The 20209-nt window shown below is 49.2% G+C and overlaps 1 protein-coding gene across 8 annotated transcripts in view; it reads right to left on the reverse strand.

Moving 5' to 3' along the window:
- The window catches only part of HOXD4 (homeobox D4), a 28936-nt gene that overhangs the window by 6319 nt on the left and 2408 nt on the right, over positions 1-20209 (reverse strand). Inside the window, exons 1-5 of one of the 8 annotated variants that reach the window (XM_023529313.1) lie at positions 12092-12981; positions 10608-10907; positions 9679-9816; positions 7574-9429; positions 6441-7061 (exon numbers count right to left, since the gene is read on the reverse strand). In XM_023529313.1, coding sequence (XP_023385081.1) covers positions 6727-7061; positions 7574-8000 — 762 coding nt within the window. In that variant the 5' untranslated portion in view covers positions 8001-9429; positions 9679-9816; positions 10608-10907; positions 12092-12981 and the 3' untranslated portion in view covers positions 6441-6726. Of the gene's footprint in view, positions 1-6440; positions 7062-7573; positions 9817-10607; positions 10908-12091; positions 12982-20209 lie in introns of those variants that run through there. The other 7 variants (XM_023529304.1, XR_002779755.1, XM_023529300.1 and 4 more) reach the window with 7 other exon arrangements.

Below are 20209 nucleotides of genomic sequence, written 5' to 3' on the forward strand. Positions count from 1 at the left end.
ATTTATGGTGAGAATTCTGCATATGGTCAGAAGAGTTAAGCTCCGGGCTGCCTGCAGACCGGGGGCCAGCGTCTGACCTCCAGCTCCTGGCTTCCAGCAAGCCCCCATGACTTCCCCCAGCCCGGCCTGCACCCTAGAATCCCACACCATGCCTGGGGGAGGGGAGAGCTCTCCATCCCATCCCCCGAAGTCTCGCTTTCATGTCCAGCTCTGCTCCTAAGCGGCAATGGGCACGGATTCCCTGTTGCGGCTTGCAAGATCTCCAACAGGCAAAGGAGAATGTGCCCTGCAGCTGCAGAAGAGCCGGAGAGAAGGGGATAAGGTCCTCTGCATCCTCATTCTGGAGGCCAGAAAAGTCCCAGAGGGCAGGTCACAGGTTCGAGACCCCAGACCTGTCAGTGAGCCCCTCCTTTTGTTCACCTGGCCAGACAGTGGCTGACGGCCCACTGGGGAAGCCTTTTGGAGCTAGATCATGGGTGCCCCCATTCCACCCCTGCCCGGAGGACCCTGTCCCCTAGACTCTTTCTAGAGGGCAAGCATCTCGCCCTCAGCAAGTGTTAATCTCCAGCCAAAGAGGGGGGCCACTTTGCGGGAATTTGTCTCCAGGAAAGGATCTAAGCCTTCTTCAATCGGAGCATATGTTCATAGAGCAATAAACCGGAAAGATTTACAGTCCTCGTCCGGCCCCCAACAGCCTCGCACCCTTTCAGGAATTACTTACAATGATTTATCACACCAACCCGGGCAATTGTCACACTGATAAAATAGCCCGGGCCAGTGCCCGCTAAGCCCAGGCCTTGGGAGCTTGTTGGCTGCCGGGCTGCCAGCAGGGCTGGGGAGACTTGTTGTGGGTTCCTCTCTGGGCCTAAGGGAGGGAGGGGATGTCCAGGTGGGTTGGGGTGGGTGGGTGGGGTTGGGGTGGGATAGGAGGGGAGCCAATTCTCATTGAGAAAAATGCAAGCAGCTCAAAGAAAGCGCCTAGAATCTATGCCGGAGTCACTTGCAAAGCACATAAACATTTGTCATCTTTGAATAATTGAATTAATGTGTTATTGTTTGAATGTATAATTCATAACGGAGGAAACTTTGTCTCTATCTGACGGGGAAATATACACACACTAAAAAAGAAATCAAAACACACACAATCCCAAAACTACCAGGAAACGCACACAACAGCCTCATCTCGTGGAATCATCCACAAAGCCAACGTAAGGAAAGGATGTGAATGGAGGCTCTCCTCCCCGGGATGCCAAAGTTGCGCACTAATGGAGAATGCCCGCTGCTGCCCCCAGCCCAAACTGGGGATGGAGTCGGGTGGAAGAGGAGTGGCTCTGGGACCTCCAAGCCCCTCGGAGTGTGGGAGAAAAAAGGTTGAAATGGGAGCAAGCCAGAGAGACAGTCTTTGCATCTCGCCCTGGCCTCTCCCGCTTGTACCTTCTCCTAAGCTTCTGCTCGCTCCAGGGTCTCCCACTCCGGCGAGAAGGACTTACTTCTTCCGCCACCTTTATTTTAGAGTTTCCTCCAAAATTAAAAATATAGAAATAAAGGGGGAAAAGGAAAAACTCTTTACTGGGCTGACAAAAGAGGCAGAGCTTGGGTGGGGAGAGAGGAGAGTGGGAGAAGCAACTCGGAAATCATTATCTGTTGGTCAAAACCTGCCTGGGGTAAAATTTCAACTCGATTTTATAGCCTTCTATTATGACGCAAAGAAAAATTTACGACCCTCACTTGAAAAGAGGGCTGGGGCCTTTCTCACCGGTTTAAGAATAGGCGGCAGATGCCGTGACAGCGACCATTGTTCCCGGTAGACACAGGCGACCGGGCAACCTCGGCCCGCGTGCGCCAGGCGCGTCCCCCAGCCGGGCAGTTTTTACAACTGTTGTCTCCGAGCAGCCCGCGCGCACCCTCGCCCCTCGCCCCCTTGTTCATGTCTCTCTCTCTCTCTGTCTCTGTCTCTCTGTCTCTCTGTCTCTTTCTCACACACACACACACACACACACACACACACACACACACACACACACACACGGCCGCTCTCAGTAATTTTTCATAAGTGCAAAGCTTTGCTGAACCAAAGGTCACCATCCAAGCCACTAACAACTTCTCGCCGGCGCGCGGTTCCAAATCAGGAAGCAAAGGGGACTATTTGTCAGCAGCCCTGACAGCTAAGTTCATTAAGGATTTAAATCTGAATAAATAAAAGTCGCCAAAATATTTACCTGCCAGCCGCGCTCCCGCGCCTGCAGCGGGGCCAGGGGTGGAGGCTGGGGGGCGCCGCGCCGCCCCCCTGGGTGGGTGATATTCTTGGGATCCCTGCACTTTCCAAGTCGGAGAGAGCCCTTTGCGTGGCAGATTAATGACGACTCCGTGTTTCTTAAGGGACGTGCTGAATTAATTATTTCGCCAATCACGTGGTCGGGACTTGTAGAAATCTATTCTTATCATCTTCCTCGCACTTTGAAAATTCTCCGGGTTATGAAAGGCCCTCCCCCGGCTGCTGGCGAGCCCCGGCCGCCCAGCCCAGCGCGGGGGGCAGGGAGGGCTCCCCAACATGGCGGGCGGGCGGGAAGCGCTGTCTGGCTGCCGAGGGGCGCGATTTACTGTACTGTACTCAAGCGGGCTCGGCTATGGACTCGCTGCCTCCTCATCCCTGCCCGTGATTCAATACACACAGCCGTATTGATGTATTGGTGGGCACAGGAGGAGCCATTAGCCAGAAGACAGGCAGAGCACAATCATAAAATGTGTCTGAATATTTAAACTTCTGTCTGCGCACTTATAAATACACATGTCCACGCGTCTGAGGCGAGCCCTTCCATATATTAAAGACACATGTCTGATTTTACGCATTCTGCTCATTTCCTGTCGTGAGCAAGCCCCCCATCCCCGTCTACTTTGGGACTCCTGTCTTGGCTCATCTTCAAGAGAGGCCAAGACGTGAAAAGGCCCTCACAATGAAAATAGCGCACGCCACTTATTATAGTGGGGAGTGTTTATTGTCTTGAAGGCGGAGGGGACGCTGGGGGAAGGAGGGGCAGGTGCTGGAGGCCCCAGTGGGGCTGAGTAGCACCGGAAAAGTAGAAAAAAGCCAGAGGGGTCAGGTCCGAGCAGCCACTAGCCAGTCCCAGCTCGGCTCAGAACCCAGCACCAAACATTCACTCCTAGAGTTGGGGGGTGGGGGTGGGGGGGTAGGCCTCTCACCCACCACACCATAAAAAGAGACTGAAGGGGTCTGGGGCTGACTGGAGCCACGCAGAAAGTCAACCTGGAGCCCCCTCTTAGCCCAGAAACTTATTTTCCTTTCAAAAATAATGTCCACCACCCAGCAACCTGAATCTGACTCCAGGCTTCCCAATGCTCACAAAAATATGGTGTCCAAATAGGAAGTGTATATGTATGGGGGAGAGGATAATAGAATTGCTAAGCCTTTCACAGTTTAACCTTCATACTCCAGGCACATTGCAGAAAATAAAGAAAACTTAGTTTTTTAAACTGTTAATATTGAATGTTAGCATTCATAAGGCTTAATGAACAATGCTTCTGTGGAGGCACCAAACAGGAGGGAGATTTCGCTATACCTTTTATTATTCCAAATATAGATCAGTGTATTACATCAAAACTACAGGCAACAATTAGTATAAATAATACTTTAATCAGTGGCAGCAGAACATTGGTCAATTCTATTTAAAAAGCAGCTTGTGTGAACAGACACCATAAGCTGACTGACAATGTCATCACCCAACAAAAGGCTGCAATGGACGTGAGATGGGAGTCTGAGGAGCAGAATCCTCAGCAAACACTTCACTCCCACCCCTAGTCACAACCCCAACACAGCTTTTAAAAAACAAAAAAACAAAAAAACAACCAAACAAACACTTCTGGCTCATATTTGGGAGAACAAACTGGAAACAAATAAAAGCAAATGGGCACTAAACCTTTTCACATCTAGCTTTCTCCAGAGCATGTTCCCAGATGGAAACTCATTTCCGTCCCTGCCCTAGGTGGTTAGGGGGCTCTGTTTCTTCCCTCTCTCTCTCTCCTGTGGGCCCAAATGGAGGCCGGGGTCCAATTGGGACCTCAGAGTTGAGGGCTGCCCTCTGGGCCATCCAGGCTGCATTAACATTTCAAAAGACAATCCCTAGAAGCTGAGATGGAGGGCTGAGGCTTATAAACAAAGAAGTTGTTTCTTTAATTAAGTTACTTTCCTAAATTGTGGGTCTATGTTTGAGAAGGAGCTTGGATTTTCTTCATCAAAACATTCCTCTTGGCTTTCTTTTGGGGGCAGGAGCGAAGGCAGTTAAGTAGTTTTGGCATTTGGTCTGAAGCTGAGGTGACTAACCTGAATTTCTGGTAAGGGGGGAAATTTATATAATAATCTCTATAATACATGTTATTGGATGTTGTGAAAATATGTACCTTTTCCCCTTCCCAAGGAGAAATTCAATGTATTTACAGATTGGGGTTTTAGGAAAGAATTTTAGCAACTTTCCAACTTGCCTAAGGATAGCGGCTCTTTTCAGCTGCTACATCCAAAGACTGTTCTCCACGTTAGGGGGGAAAAAAGGGTAGTTAGAGTCCAAAAGGTTAAGGGTTTAGAGGTCAGTCCTCCCGGCTGAAATACAGCTAATCGAATAGAAAATTTGTCCTCTGGATGAACCTGATTCTGTAAATTAGCCGAACTTCAGTAAAATACCTTTTCAGCTTCTCAACGTGAGGGCGTCAGAAAAGAGACATCTTGACTATGTATGAACTCTGTGCTTTTTGTCATAGAAACAATGATGTGAATAATGCGGGAATATCCATCTTTAATATCCCGACGTGCCGATATTCAAGTATTGCCATGTGCAAGTCTGAGAGCCAGGCTCACCCCAAGGAGGAACAAAGAGCTATCCCCAGGGTCTAATACAAAAGACCAAGGCTTGGAAGATACTTTAGAGAAGTGGAATTTCAGCCTTGCGACTCCAGTGAATACCTGCCCTCAGCTCTCAGGAGACACTGAACCAAAGAACATGCCTGCAGAGAAAGTCTTTTTTTCCCCTCCACTTAAATATATTTTTTAAATTACCACTCAAATCTTCTAACATGTTCTGAAGCACTGAAAAAAAAAAACAACAACACATAACCCCAATTCTGAGTCTTCCTTTCAAGCTCATCCTTTCTTCCTCCCCTCTTTTGTCACTTTTCCATAACTACAACCAGGGGTTTCTTTTTGGAGCCTGAGGCTTTGGGGTTTATACTTCCAATGCCTTGTTGCATTTGGGTATATGAACTCTGGTCATTACCTTTGATTCTTTCTTCCTTATCTCTAAGGGTCAGAATTTTAGAAAAATGAGCTTTGAACCCTTCCCAGGCAAAACATAAGAAAAATAACTAAAGAACATCTCTCCTGTTGTTTGAGAATGATTGCTCTAAACCATTATTCTCAAGGCAAGGAAAAAGGCCTGAAAACTTTTATACTTTTACAATTTCTGCTTCTAATTAATAGGTTGAGAAAAACTTCTTTAGATTTGTTTAAAATAAAAACTTCAGGGGGAAAATCCTAAAACCAACTTTTGTGGACTTCTAGATTCAATTAGTTTTTTTTTCTTTTTTAAAGCAAGACTTTCTAACCTTCCCACTTTCTCCCCACTGTACATTCCCTCTTCCAATACAGGCCATACACCAATTCCTATAAAATATTGCTATATGGTGTATTTGGGCCCTTGGAATCCAGTAGAAACAGAAAATTTAGTCAATATCTAATGACTCAGAACATAGAGGTTTTGTTTTCTTTCTCCAGAAGGAAAATGTTGAACCATTTGTTTCTTTCTTTTTTCCCTTTCCTTTAATCACCCAGAACTGGTTGTAAGCACAGCACTGAAAAAAGCACACGTGAAAATATATTTTCAAGAACTAAACTCTGAGTAGACCCTTTGCTTCCCCCTAGAAGGGTTAAGGGCCCCCTACGCACATTTCCAGGGAGTGGGGAGGGGGTGGAGTTCAAAATGCCGATTAAAGTCAGAAGTATGTCCACACATCTCAGATTCTGCTCCCTGAAACTCAGCCCCTTTCACTATCTTAAAGTATTGGGTATTAAGATGTCAGTTATTTCTTTATCCCATTCCCCAATACATAAATACTTAAGCAAATATAATCTAAACATAAAATAAGCCATTTCCACTTCCTTCTTAGATTCATTTCTTTGGGCATGGGGCCACTGGGAGCAAAATATATATTTCACACTAGAAATGATATAGATAACCCAGAAAGTTCAGAAATCCTGGCCCAGCTCTCCTGCTTCCATGAAAGCACCTAGTACAGGGGTGGCCAACTTTTTGCCTCAATTCCCCCAAATTATTAAACCACAAAGATCCCTGGAGGGGTGGGGTGGGGGAGGATGTTCAAATTCACACTGGGATAAAGCATTCAACCTTCATTTGCAAATTCAAAATCCAACAGCGGAGATTTTCATGAGTTTAATGACTTGCCAAGGTTTTATGTTTCAGCAGCTCCTGCCATATGATAATATACTTAGAGAGAGAACCCCGCCCCCCTCCCACCCCCGTCCTGCTCCAGGGAGGGGGCTGCCCTCGGTCAGGATGCTAACCTAGTCCGAGGGCGGCCTGCATGTCCCAGGTCCACCCCACAGTACCTTAGAGCCCAGCAAGGTGACAGCAGGCACGGCCTGCCCCCGCAGCTTCGGCTCAGCCAGGAGCGCAGGGAGGGATGGGCCCAGAGTCCCCACTTCTATAAGGTCGTCAGGTCCGTGTGGTGGTCCTTGGTTAGAGGCTGCAAATGTTGGCCTGGGGCAGCAGAGGAGGAGCAGGAGGACGACGACGAGGATGAGGAGGACCTGCCTTTGGTGTTGGGCAGCTTGTGGTCTTTTTTCCACTTCATCCTCCGGTTCTGGAACCAGATCTTGATCTGGCGCTCAGACAGACACAGAGTATGAGCGATTTCAATCCGACGGCGCCGTGTTAGATACCTATTAAAATGAAATTCCTTTTCCAGTTCTAGTACTTGCTGCCGGGTGTAGGCCGTTCGGGACCGCTTAGGCTCCCCACCGGTGTAGTTGGGGTTCACTGGGAGACAAAACAGACAGCATAGTCAGGTCAGCGCCCGGCCACTCGTTAGGCCCCTAGTCACAGCGCGCTCACTTCCTGGCTCGCCTGGAGGCCCAGGACCCTCCCCGAGCTCCAAGCCCGCTCTCCCTCCCGCCTATCCTGTCTCCCCCTCGCACACGCTCACTCCTACCACCCCACACCCACCCACTGCCCCACACTCACAAGTGGGGATTTTTATCTATGTTCCCATCTCTCCAGCCCACCGCAGGCTCCAGAATTTCAAGCATTTTGGAAAGCCCCTCTACTCCATGGTGTTCCCTGTGCTCTGAAAATGGAGTCCTCCCCCACCCCACTCCCATCTCCACCCCCTTTTTCGCCCACAGACAAGCAGCCTGCCACATGGTCCCGGCCTACTCCTTCAGCTATAAAAATTTATGGAGAGAGTAATTCTGGCGCCACTGAAGCCCCACATGCCCCCACCCACTCGCACCCTCTTCCGGGGGGTCCAGGTCGGTGGGCCTGAGCCTTACCCGAATTCACGTGCACCTTCTTCATCCATGGGTAGACCACAGCCGGCTGCTTGAGTGCCGTTCCGGGGGACGGCTGCTTGGGGCCGCCCGGATGGCTGCAGGCCCGGGCACTGGACAGGGGTGCGGGTGGGGGCGCCGGGGGCGCCGGGCACGGCTCTCCCGGGGCACCGTAGTGGCCGCTGGGTTCTTGCCCGTGACCCCGAGTGGGCAGCGCCGAGCCTGGCCCAGGGCCGCCGCCTCCGAAGGTCTGCTCACCGAAGTCTGGCCGTGGGTAGAGCCCCGGGGGCTGGAAGTCGGCACCCTGTGCACTGCCGCTGTAGTAGTCTGCGCCCTGCTCGCCTAGGTAGCCACCTTGCAAATATTCCTCACACGGAGGGAACTTGGGGTCCACATACTTGGAGTTCACCATATACGAACTCATGGCCATTAATTTCAGAAGGTAGAAAATACTAATTTTTCTCGTGTTGTCTTTTTTTCTCCTTCCATAGGGCCCTCCTACTTGCTGTCAACTGAATAAAGTTGGCGGCCATGTGACCACGCCAGCCAATAGGGAGGGAGCGAGTTTATCACCGGGTTGGTGAGCATCTCATAATTTTCACAAATTTAACTAAATAACATACATGTAATCAAGTGACTCGCTGTGGCACATTTGAGGGCACCCACCAGATGTTAATGTAGTTCTAATCCCCAGCACCCTCATTCCCTGAAGTCCCAGTTTTTGTCTGCCACTGACTTTGCTAGTCTCCAGTGCCCTCTCCACTCACTCTGCCTGAAAGCAGCCCCCCAAAATGGGTACAGTTCAAGGGGTAATGAATCCCCATATCTGTTGGGGTGTAGGCACCAAAAGGCAGGTGGGCAAGGCAGCTTCTGAGTTGGGCAGAGTATCCCAGGCAGGCAGGGCTCCCACCAGCCCAGACCGCGGGAACAGGGACTGCCATACAAAGGCTGAGTCCAGGCTTTGTCTTCTCAGGGTCACCCAAAAGTTAGTACAATCTGGCTGGCCTGAATCAATTTAGGCAATGAGTAACCACCGAGCTTTCTGCAAGTACCCAAGCTGGGTGTTTCTAGACAAAGCCGGGCCTTGCAGGTATGGCAAAAGGCCCTGCTGCCCCAGCCTGTGCAGCTGAGGAGTGAGCAAGGAAGGTAATAAGGGCACCCCACCTCACCCAAATGGGCCCCAAAGGTTCCTGCACTCCTTCTCAGTTCGCCTTCTTCCCACATGGCAGTCAATGGCCAGTGAGCTCTCTCACTGGGTAGCCTCTGACCTTATGCTCCTAGAGGGCAGAGCTGGGGCTACCTGGTCTCCCACCTTACTCACCAGTCCCCTAAAACCTAGCCCTTGCCTGCAACCTGAATTCGTGCAACCAATTAGGGTTTTACACAAGAGCCTCTGTTTAAAAGTGAAGAAGCTCCTCCAGGAAAAGGGTGTTCTGTGTCATCAGGCTTAGTCGATCTTCCTGGAGTCCAAGATAATAAAGCAGAAAGAGGCGACTGACCCGCCCCAGCTGCTTCTGGCCTCTCCTTCCGACTCAGGCTATTTCGAAGAAACGTGAAGTTTTTGCATCGACCATATATTCCCCTAGAATCGAATCTGTGACTATGTGGATACCACACAAATTCGGTTCTACAGGGTATATATAGACAACGTTACTACTTCCTGGTTCCACCCAAATCAGGTACCCAGACGGCTGCCAGCCCTGGCCTCTTTCTCGGAGCTGCCATCAGCCTAACAAAGCCATTCGCATTTTCAGAGACGTTTCAGGTAACCTGAAGGGCTTAGTGGCAATTTGCAGCAACGAATTCCCCATCCTTGTACCAAGGCCAGGGTTATCCAGCAGCCAAGAAGCCAGGACAGTCTTCTTAAAAAAGAAAAAAGAGATGAGAAGAAAAAATAATCCATCCCAGATATACCACTTTTATTACCCCTTCTCCGAATCCAAATACCCCCAACCCATCAAACGGTATTTTCCAGAAAGGAGCAAATGCCCTCAGTGGCAGAAGAAAAAGGCAAGAAAGGAGTATCTTCAGTCTATCATTTTTTCCCACTGCCGGGGCAAGTCAGGTTGGCTGACAAAGCTAGTTCTCTAAGAAGTCCGAGCATTTACCTTCCTGGGCTCTGAGCTCGGCTGGCCTCTTCGTCCCGCTGCTGCTGCTGCTGCTGCTGCTGCTGCTGCGACAGACCCCTGAGGCAGAAGCAGGCGCTGCTTGCAGGCATCGAGCCGCCCTGGGCTGGGGCTGGCGCACTAATGGTGAAGGGCAGGGCGAAGGGTCATTCGAAATCATTTACAAACATATCACAAAGTTTCATTATTTTTGCTTTGTCGACAGCAGCACACAAGAGTACAAAAGTTCACGAATTGCACCCGCCCCAGAGCCTCCATGCTAAGGCTCACCCCCTCAGTTCAAGGCACCAAGAGCACAGACACAGTCAGGGCCCGGATGGATTTCAGGGGCAGAGAGATGCCAGGGCTCAAGTGGGTCATTTGAATCCCTGACATTAGGCCAGAGGTGTTAAACATTTTTTTGATTGATTTGATTTTCCCCTCATGATTCAAATTTAGTTTCAAGCCTCAGCCTGAGTTTGGTGGGATGGAGTAAGAAGACCCCTCCACCCCCAAGTCTGGCAAAATTGGTTGCCTGCTTCCACTTTGCACTTTGCACACTCAACCCCCACCCCACCCCCCGCCCCCGATCCTTTGGTTCCAGTGCTTTGGCAATTTTGTAGGGATTTCCTGGGCACTAATTCTAACAAGAGCTCTGAGGCTGCCCCATTTCCAATTCCCTTGTCCTAGGAAAGTTCCCCCCAACTTCCCCTAATGCCAAGTGCTCCCACACTCCTGCCTTCCTGGGGACTCTGGGCCTAGGCTTAATCCAGACAAATTGGGGGAGCCTGCTGGGCAAGGTGGGGATCTGGTGAGGGTATACATTTTCATATTTGTTAGACGCTGTGACCTGCATTTCACCTTATTGCTCGACTTGTTCAGACAGGTCAAAGCCAACGAGTTATTGATGAACGAAAGCGTTAAATATTCACCTCCCGCACAACTGCTCATACAAATGCTTTTGATCTCTTTTTTGTGCTGTGTTCGGCCACAGGGTGCTGAATGCGGGTTTCCAAGTGAGGAGCCTCAGCAGAGATAAGCACCCAAGAGCCAGGGCTGCAGCAATAAGGGCGCAAGACAGGAAGGTCCTGGGGACACCAGATTTTCCAGCCTGGAGTCAAGAGCGGGTTTCACTTGAGCCAGCCTCATTTGTAGAGGAGAACTATGCACTGGCGAAATATCCACTTCTGGGGTGGAGCGCAGCGCCCAGTGAGTAAGATAGGCTGTCCAGCCTGGAGGGCAAAAAAAAAAACAAAAAAAACAAAAAAAAACAAAAAACCCCTGGCCCAGAGCCAAGTCCCAGCTTCTCTGACTATGGAGAGAGGATGTCTCACCAGAGGGAGAGAATGCCTGATTCCCACAACCCTCGAATATTCCATCTCCCTTTAAAATAAAACCATCTCCGTTTTGCAGCGAGGGCGGGGGCCACTGTTTTTTCCATGATTCTCCCGCCATTACCATCATCTTAATGAGATAATCTTTCTGTAAACTTCACGGGTCTCCTCAGAAATGTACCCGTCCTCCGCAGCACATGCAACTCAGAAAGATCCAACTTTCGAGCCCAGGAACCCAAGAATCTATGCCTCCACCTCATCCCTTCCAATCCCCTCGCAATATCTGCCTGCAACACCAGTGGCTCTGGTGTGGAAATTCTCGAATTGCAGTTACAGCGAAGCAGAGGTGAACGAGAAGGGCTGTATCTCTCCCTCCTCACTCAGCCCGTGTCCCCAACCCAAAGCCCAAACCGCTGAGGCTGGGTCCGGGGGAGGAGCTAGGAGGGAATTCCACCTAAAGCTCAGAATTCTCTGCCCTTCCCGGAAGCGGGCCCACTCAACACACCCGCCATACAGAGTTAAGTGGTGGGTTTTTTTTGGTCTCTTTTTCTTTCTTCCTTTTATTAAAAAAACAAAACAAAACAAAAACAAAACAAAACAAGAGAAGGTTGGGCCAGGCTGGGTCGGGTTTAAGCTGGGTCGGCCTGCGGATGGAGATCGCGTTGCCTTGGTGTTTGGCAGGTCGGTTCTTACACAAGGCGATACTCGCCGCAACTTAATAGGGCGGGCTGCTAATTAGCTGCAAGCTCTTAAGAGAAGTATACTCTGCGGTGGAGCTGCACCTGTGCGAGCAGAGTAGACCTGGGAAGGTCGCAAAGATCCAAGGAGGCCCAAGAAGACAAGAAGGAGAGCCCGCAGCACATTCCCTTAGTTAGGTGATTGTGAACTAGGCCCCAAAAATCTTTCCAGGAGCTCAACTTAGAACCTCCACCTCCAAAGCGAGCTCCCCTCCCATTGCCAGGCCAGGGGAGGCAGGGCGGTTCTTCTACCCTCCCACTCCCCTAGCGCGCGGCCCTAGCCCACCACCTCTCCAGCTATCAATACCGCTCTTCGCGATTCGGAAGAAACGGGAAGGTACTTACAGAGGCGATATCTCATGGTCCTGACCTGTTGCAATAAAAACGGGGTCACTTAAATTCCACAGGATAATAAAGCAGAGAGAGATGATACACAGAAAAATGACAAGGCCCATGCACCCCACCAATACCCAGACCTCCCTGCTTCGGGTGCCCGCCCCCAGGAACTGCGCCAAATTCTCCGCGGAGCTGGAGATCGTAGTCCTCCAGGGCAGACTCACAGAGTAGGGGAGTATGGCCCCCAACACCTCCCCACTCCACGCACCCGTGGGCAATACCTTACTGGTTGCTTGGCCCGACTCAGCCAGCTTGTAACAGGGTTTCCCCAGTGGGAAAACGGGAAGCGAGAAGAAAATGGGCCTTTGTGTATTTGCTTCTGCAGAATCGGCTGGGTGGGCGCAGGTCTACTGGGGAGGGGACAGCCTCTGCATCTATCCCCAGCCCCAGCTTCCCGTCTGTCTTGCGTTGGGAGCAATTCAGGTCCCCTTTCCAGTTTCAGAATGGTTTCGAATTCCCCACCCCCAAACTAGTGCCCCTCAAATCTGTCTTCTTCCCAAAGAAGGGCCAGGCTTGGCTGGGACTTGCCTTTCCACTTCTGTTCCAATTCAGAACAAAGAGCAATTCCAAGAGAAATGAAGACCCAAATGATAACCTAGGAGGAAAATCGTTGGGTTTAAAGGTAAATGGCAACGCTTTAGATTGTTATCCAGCGCTATGGATATGACATCATTTTGTCAGCATTGTTGCTGGAGAACCCACAAAGCAATCTTACAATGCAGAGGTCATCACACAGGCTGGTGTCCAGCTTTAAGTTTTCAGTCTCTTCTAGTTTTATTCTAGGATGGCAGTCCTCTCTGAGAAATCTCAGAGGCGAAAAACTATCTCCGTCCTCACTCTTTCTCTCTCTCTCTACACCTGGATTGCCCAGTCTTATTCCACTTCTGAAATAGATGCTCCATATGGGGAGGAGAGAGACAGTGAGTCCCTCTTGTGAAGTGGGAGCCTTCAATTCCTAACTTTCTGTCCAGAGGGAGGGGAGAAAACCGGGATTCCCCTTCTATTTGTTAATTTAGGATTAGGCTAAAATTAGAATTAACTTCAATGAGACTACTCCCCACCCCAAGTGGAAAATAGAGGCAGAGAAATCTCCCACCCCTGGAACTGTCCTGGAAAAAATAAGTGACTTACTGGGTTTTTCTCTCCTAGTGGGCAGGGGAGCTGGGAGAACTGCCTCCTGCGCCGGGTGCTAGCTGGAGCCTCTCACTTTCCTATCGCTGCTCCAGGAACCAAGCATCTGCACTTGTATGCTCTTAACCTAATTTATGGTGGGAATTATATTTTGGCTTGTCAACTCTCAAGCCATAAAACAAAGTTTATTGGAATCACGTGCCTGTAAATAGCCACTCAGGTCGCATCTCTGCAGAACCATAAATAACCTTTGGCTTTAAACTTTTATTCACTAAATAAAGGTTCACTGCAACTGTTCCTTCACATTTAAATAGTTCCAAATATCCAGGATGCAAGGGGGGGGGGACATATTCATATCAATACCCTGGGCTTTTCAGATAGCATCTTTTCAGAGACGTCTGTTTAAGTTGGGAGATAGTGCTATTTGGAAAAGGCTGGTTGGTGGGCATGTCTTATGATTCTTTGGCTGCATTCACTGTGAGTACCATCAACTCCTTTATTTCAATCATTTCCTAGCTCTAGATGTGGTAAATAAATAAAGAGGAAAGTCAAAGGCCACTTTTTACTGCTTATGCCAGAAGTTGAGATTTTGTTCAAGCTTCAATAGAAAAAGGGTTAAGGAGAGGCTGGGTGGGCTTGAAGGAGGGGGTGGCAGTTGGAGTTAACACTTGGCTCTGTATTGTTGTGGATGAGCTCAGCAAAGTTAAAGGTAGCCACATGCCTGGAGGTTTCTATAATTTGCTTGGATCTGAAAGGAAAGCCTTTGCAAGTGACCAAACTGCTTAAAACAGCAAGACTTGGGGTTTGGTAAAGTGAGAAAGTGGAGAATAGCCCATCGGAATCTTTGGCAACTGCAGCTCTAAAGAAGGTTATAAAACAATAAAACAGCCCTGGTGTGAAGGGGAGAGGGTGTGAGGAAGCAAATGAGGCTCTCAAGGAACCCAAGCCCAGGAAGTCAGATGTCCCCACTCCCACAGCGGTCCAACCACAGAGCTTGGGGCTCGCAGTACCGTAGGGGCCCAAACCTGGGTGGGTCCTATTCTCCACCTCCTGAACCACTACACCCACCAGAGGGAAATCCTAAGAGTGCAGGAAAGAAGGGGGAGCATGCTTGCATGCTGAGAAAGCCAAGAAAAGGAGCTTGGGCCTGATCACTGCTCTACTGGAGTGTGACATTCTATGCTTGGGGGAGGTGGGGTGGGAAAGATACCCCCAACTCCCACCAACAGGAGTAAATACAAAAAGAACTGACCCCCAGCATCCTTCCATAGCCTGACAAAATTGCCACCAAACAATGTGAAACATGTGGTTTTTACAATTCTGATGAAAAGAATGGATGTTCTGTGTAGATTTGTAGAGCACACACACATATGATTTCTAAATCAAATACAGTTGCAAAAGTTCTCATTAGCAAGTCCCATCAAGCCCAAGAAAGAGATCCCTCTCTACGAAGATCTCTTTGCATTCTAATTTCCACCCATTCTCGGTGCATTTCTAAACCCAGTTCCTGATTTGACTTTCATTAGCTAGAAAGCAGGGGCTATTAGCCTGGATTGTATGGCATTCATTTCTCTCCCCTTCCCAAATAACAACTTAGGATCTTTTCCTTTTACAATTGGGAGCATCTGTCTTTAAAATATGAGTAAAGATCAACCCTTTCAAAAATGATTTCTGATTCTGTTAGAACTAGGTGAGCAGCTTCAAAATTAGTCTGTTAAACCACTGTAAAAAGTAATCAAAGTTTGAAGGGGTGGGAAAAGCTTTATTTTTTTAAGTTAATAAAACAATTAGTCAAAGGATATATGACTTTCTAAGCAATTGTGATGAGCTTTTTATGGAAGTGGGGTGGGGTAAAGAGAAGACCATGTTGAGGAAGTGGTGTTTGAAATAATGCCTGGTGCCTAGCTAGTCCCGGCTTAACAAAAAAAAAATTTTTTTGAATTAATGGTGATAAAGGATGGTGACCAGGACTTGCTTGCAGTCTTAACTGTGACTTACATTAAGATAATAAATAAAATTCAACAACCTACTCTGTATATTTAGATAACAGAAAAGTAACTAGCTGTGCATAGGTAAAGAGAGGGGGAAAAAAGGACACATTGAGGCAGACGTCTTCGATTACTTCCTAATATGAGGACAGCCAGGCAACAGACGCATAAGGAGAGTGTCCATCTTCCTACAATCTTCCTTTGCCGCCCAGCCCTCAATGTCCTAAGCTGCTGTAGATGAGTGAGAGGGCAGCAGAGATGGAGAAGAGCAAACTTGGTCTAGTAAGAAGGTTGAGGACCAGAGGGAACAGCAGACTAGCTTGGGCTAATTTGTTGGGGTTTCCCAAGGACTTTAAATGATGGTGGTAGTGGTCATGAAAGAGGAGGTAGGGGAAGAGAGGTTGAAGGAAGCCTTCTTAAAAACCCATAAGGAATGGAAGGAGTTTCTGGTAAGACTCTAGGCACTGTCCCTCATTTGGCTAGAAAGAACCAGTCATGGGAACTCCTGCCCAGAGAGCTCCCATTAGGTAAAGTTTAGGGCTCCTCCAAATTCAAAAGCCAGAGCAGCTCCTGGGAAGGAGAAGAGTGTGAAGGAGCCTCAGGAGGCATAAGCTGCACTCCATATGTAGAGGTCTGCCCTTTGCCCACCCAAAGGGCCCCTGCTATATGGCCCCAGGAAAGAATATTCTGATCCTGACTTTGAAAAGATTTCTTGCCCAGAAGTGATGTTAAGCTCTCCCCTTAAACTAAATATCTGCAAAGTGAGGATAGGTGTGGATGGGGCTTTGGATGAACTCCCTAAGCCACAGGCAGATGGATGAAGGAGACTGCCAGGCCTGGCACTTAGGGACACAGGCCAGGGGTAGAGTCAGAGAAGGATTGATCAGGGAGTCCCAAGCAGGAGACAAATTTGATTCCATATTCCTGGGACTGTCCTGTATCAGTGAAAAAGGAACACTACCCCTGCCACCCCCTCCTTATCCCCTACAATAGAGTCCACTTATTGGAGCTCTGGCTTGGGAAGAAAGGTAACTACAGAAGAAAACTTCAATAGTGAGAGATGAGACCCAAAACAATGGGCCCTGGGGCAGAATCTCTGACAGTGGGGCCAGGGGCTAGAAAAGGCTCCAGTGGTCCCAAGAAGGGCAGGGATGACCATCTAAGTCTTTTGAGAACCAAGAATGGAGGTTTTATGGCACAGGAGTTGGGGGTCGCTAAGGGGCTACAGTGCTGCCCTATGCCATGAGCCAAACTCCACCTGCCATGGTTAATAGTGGAAGATACTGTGTTTTGAGAGAAAATTTGACCCAGGTAGACTCCTGGTTAAGCCAAGAGAAGCAGCTTAGCCAAGGGCTGCAGAAGCCCTCTTAGGAAAGGACCATAGGCAGAAGTCATGGAAGTCAGAGCTAAGGGGGTGGAACCCAGTTGCAGTGGGTATGTGCATGTGTGTGGGTTATAGCCTGAGGTAGTATTTACATAACTCTTTTTAAAAGATAAAAAGAATCTCAAAAAATTGGAAGGGCTTATGGAGATTTTGGGGATAAGACCTTTCCAAGACATACCCTGGCATCACTATGGCCCACGTAGGGAGCTATGGCTCAGACATGGCCCTGGAACCTAGATCTTGGAACAAAAGCAGATTAAGGGTGAGCGGGGCACTCCTGACCTCCCCTTCTGTTGCCCACTGGTCTTTTGCTTTTCCAGTCTGCTGCCAGTTTCAAGAAACTTAAAAGAGAACATTTGTCCTGGGGCTATAAAAGAGGGTACTTGCCCTGGTAGGTGTTACTAATAGGTGGTAGTGAAGATGACTCCAGGAGATAGACAGTGGGGTCTGCTCTCTGGAAAGGCCTGAAGCCCTCTATAGGAGTCACAGATGTGCCTGTGGGTGTGAGGCCTCTCCTACCTGACATCTGCCCATTGAGGAGTTAGGGACACTTTTCTCCTGGGTGTGGCTCTAAAGTGTACCTGTAGACAAGTGCTAAACACTGAGACTCAAGGGAGCAGGGCCTATGAGGCCCAATACAGAACTATGTTCTCCTGGATCTGCCACTTCCTGTGTGACCAAGCCTAAGCCTGTCTTCTCTGTAGAATTCAAGGACTGGATGAGTGAACCAGGTCTCTTCCAGCTCTAAAAGTCTAGGCATGATTGCTGAGCAGAAAAGGGATACTGATGGTAAGAAACACATATTGAATGCTTATTATGTGCTAAAACACTGTTATATGTACTTAACCAGTGAGTTAATGTATGTAAAGCAGAATAGTGGTTGGCACATAGTAGTGCTATGTAAGTAAAAATCCTCACAACACCACTTTAAGGTACTCTTATTATTCCTACTTTTCAAATGAGGAAACAGGCCTATAGTTTTCTCTACTTAAGATCACACAGTAGGTAAGTGGCAAAGATTTGAACCAAGGCAGTCTAAATCGACTCACCTCTTTGGAATCTCCAAGTTAGTAAGGGATCAATGTCCCTTTCCCTAAATGAACAATTACTCTATCTATGGGATAGTAACATTAGAAAACCCAATTTGGGAGGGAGCCCCAGGAACTATGGAGAGTCCTGAATGGTGGAGGGAACTTGGCCCCTGGAGACAGAAGAACCATAAAAGAAGCAGGAGAGACCCTTGGCCAGTATTTTTCAAACATAACTCTGCATTCTAATTGCTCCTAGGGGAGAGTGTTTATAAAATGCAGGTCCAGAATATTAAGATTTAGTAAGAAATCTGGCTTGAGACCTAGGAACCTGCATTATACACAAGATTTGAATACAGGCTTCATTAAGAATCATTGTCCTAAAGTAGGGAAAAGAGGGAGGCAAAAGACTTTTGTTGCCAAGAGACAATGGAGGATCAAGAGTTGGGTCAGAGGCAGTTGAAGTTGGGTGCCACCGCTGGTGCAGGAAACACCGTGAGCCCACCAAAGGCCTGAAATGAGAGCAATGGTAAAAGAAGGGTGTGTAGTTGGTGTGGAAAAGAGTAGAGCTGGGCATCTGCGGAGTTCTCAAGCCGAAAAGTCAACAGGATTCACCTTGGCTCAGAGGGAGCCCCAAGGGAATCCTGGGACCCAAGCTTTGCTCTAAGTGATCCAGGGCGAGGCCCGTCAGCCTGCTGGAGGAAGATCAAAACGCTGTGCTTTTAAAGGCTGCCCATTCTGGGTGCCAGGGGTTTCGGGAAGAGAAAGTAGCAAGACCAGCAGCCCAGCACGAGGGAGCTCGTTGGGACCACCGCGGATTGGGCGCAGCTTGCCCTACCATGGGACTCTAGTTTCCTATTCTTAGGAGCCCAGCGTGCGAAAATCGCGCCCCCTCTGGGAAGGCAGAGGAAGTGAGACGGCCCGCCACCTCAGAACCTGCCTTCAGGCTACTGGGCCTGGGGGCTGTCTCTGCTGCGGGTCCCAGGATGCGGCCCCTGAGGTGGGCGCAGCGTCGCCGACCCTCCACCCAGGCGGAAAGCACTTCAACAGCCGAGGTGGAGGGAGGGGAGACGGAGAGGCAGGGTCACATGTTCTCCCCTCTCCCCCTCCCCGCCCCCGCTCCGCTCGCGCCCGGGGCAACTCTCGTGCCGCCGCAACCGCGAGACGCTTGTCCTACAGCGCCTCCTCCTGGACAAGGCGCCAGACAGCTAAACTGGGGGACTACGCCAGGCCCGGAAACGCGAGGCCGGGGCTTCTTCTCTGGGGCGGAGGGGTCCCCGCACTAGAGGCTGTAAGCTCTTCCTGCGGTGTACCCCGCGGCGGCCAGGAGTCGAGAGGGCCCTGAGGCCGTCTCCCACTGCACTCCTTCCAGCACAAACAACAGGCCCGCAGCCCAGGAGCGTGCATCCCCCATTAATTAGGCGAGCCCAAGCGGAAAATCCCTCCAGTTTGTCCGTTCATTTATTTATTTATTTGACCGCTCTCCGCTGAGCCGCTGGCCCCCGCAGAGCCCTTGAACGTGCTGCGCTGGCGTAACAAGATCCGGGAATGATCCCGCTGAAGGATTGGCCTGAAGTTTGGCGGTTTGAACAGGCGCCAAGAGGAAAGGCCTTTTCCCAAAGCAAAAGCACCAGGCTGAAAAAAATCTATACACTTCCCTTGAGAATCTCTCTCTGTCTCTGTCTGTCTCTCTCTCTCTCTCACACACACACAATTTAAAAATATTTTTTATGGTATTAAATATGTGTGTGTGTATTTATTTAACACCCTGAAAGAAGACTTGGTTTCCATTTGGCCACTAGCTCATATTTGCAGACTTGTTTCTGAAGTGCAGATTTAAATTGGGGTGGGGTGGTGAGTCAAGATGATTGAAAATAACGTATCAAGGGCAAGATGTTTAGTTATATTTAGATTGAAGGCTGGAATAAAGGAAAGATGAGTAGTGAATTCTGAGGGAGGGAGGAGCAGAGAGATCCGGTTATATCTTCCGGCTCTGAGTCCACTTGCCCCCTCCCCCCATCCATGCCTCCGCAAGTTGGATCACCAGGCTGGGCTATTTCACTGCACATGCGCTGGAAGCCTGGAGAGCGTGCGTGGCGGGCACTTTGGGGATATGCGGGGGGCGCACTGCTTTAGCGCCTACCTGCAGAGAAGCTTGGATGCCCTATCTTAGGCAGGCAGGAAACATACTTTCCTTTTTTTCAAGGGAACCTGTATTAAAGCGTCAACCGTGCTTTCTGATTTGCAAGGCATGTTCCACCGAACTCGGCAAAATCACCGTGTTGCTAACGAACACAAGTAAGGTTGTCATTTGGATGAGCAGTTACACATCTAGACACGGAATCTCCTGAGTAGTTAATCAAGGCGAAGAAAAACCACCCTATCTTCAAAAAGCACACTTCTCCCTCAATCTGCACAAGTATCAAGTCTAAGGGACCAGTTCCTAGAAAGAGGGTATCTGTTCACACCAATTCCGGAGAAGTGGCCCTAAATGGACTTAAATCAGAATTCCGAATTTTCGGGGGCTTCTCAGTTT

This window comes from Pteropus vampyrus, unplaced genomic scaffold (assembly GCF_000151845.1).
Source record: "Pteropus vampyrus isolate Shadow unplaced genomic scaffold, Pvam_2.0 Scaffold2, whole genome shotgun sequence".
Classification (NCBI taxonomy): Eukaryota; Metazoa; Chordata; class Mammalia; order Chiroptera; family Pteropodidae; genus Pteropus; species Pteropus vampyrus.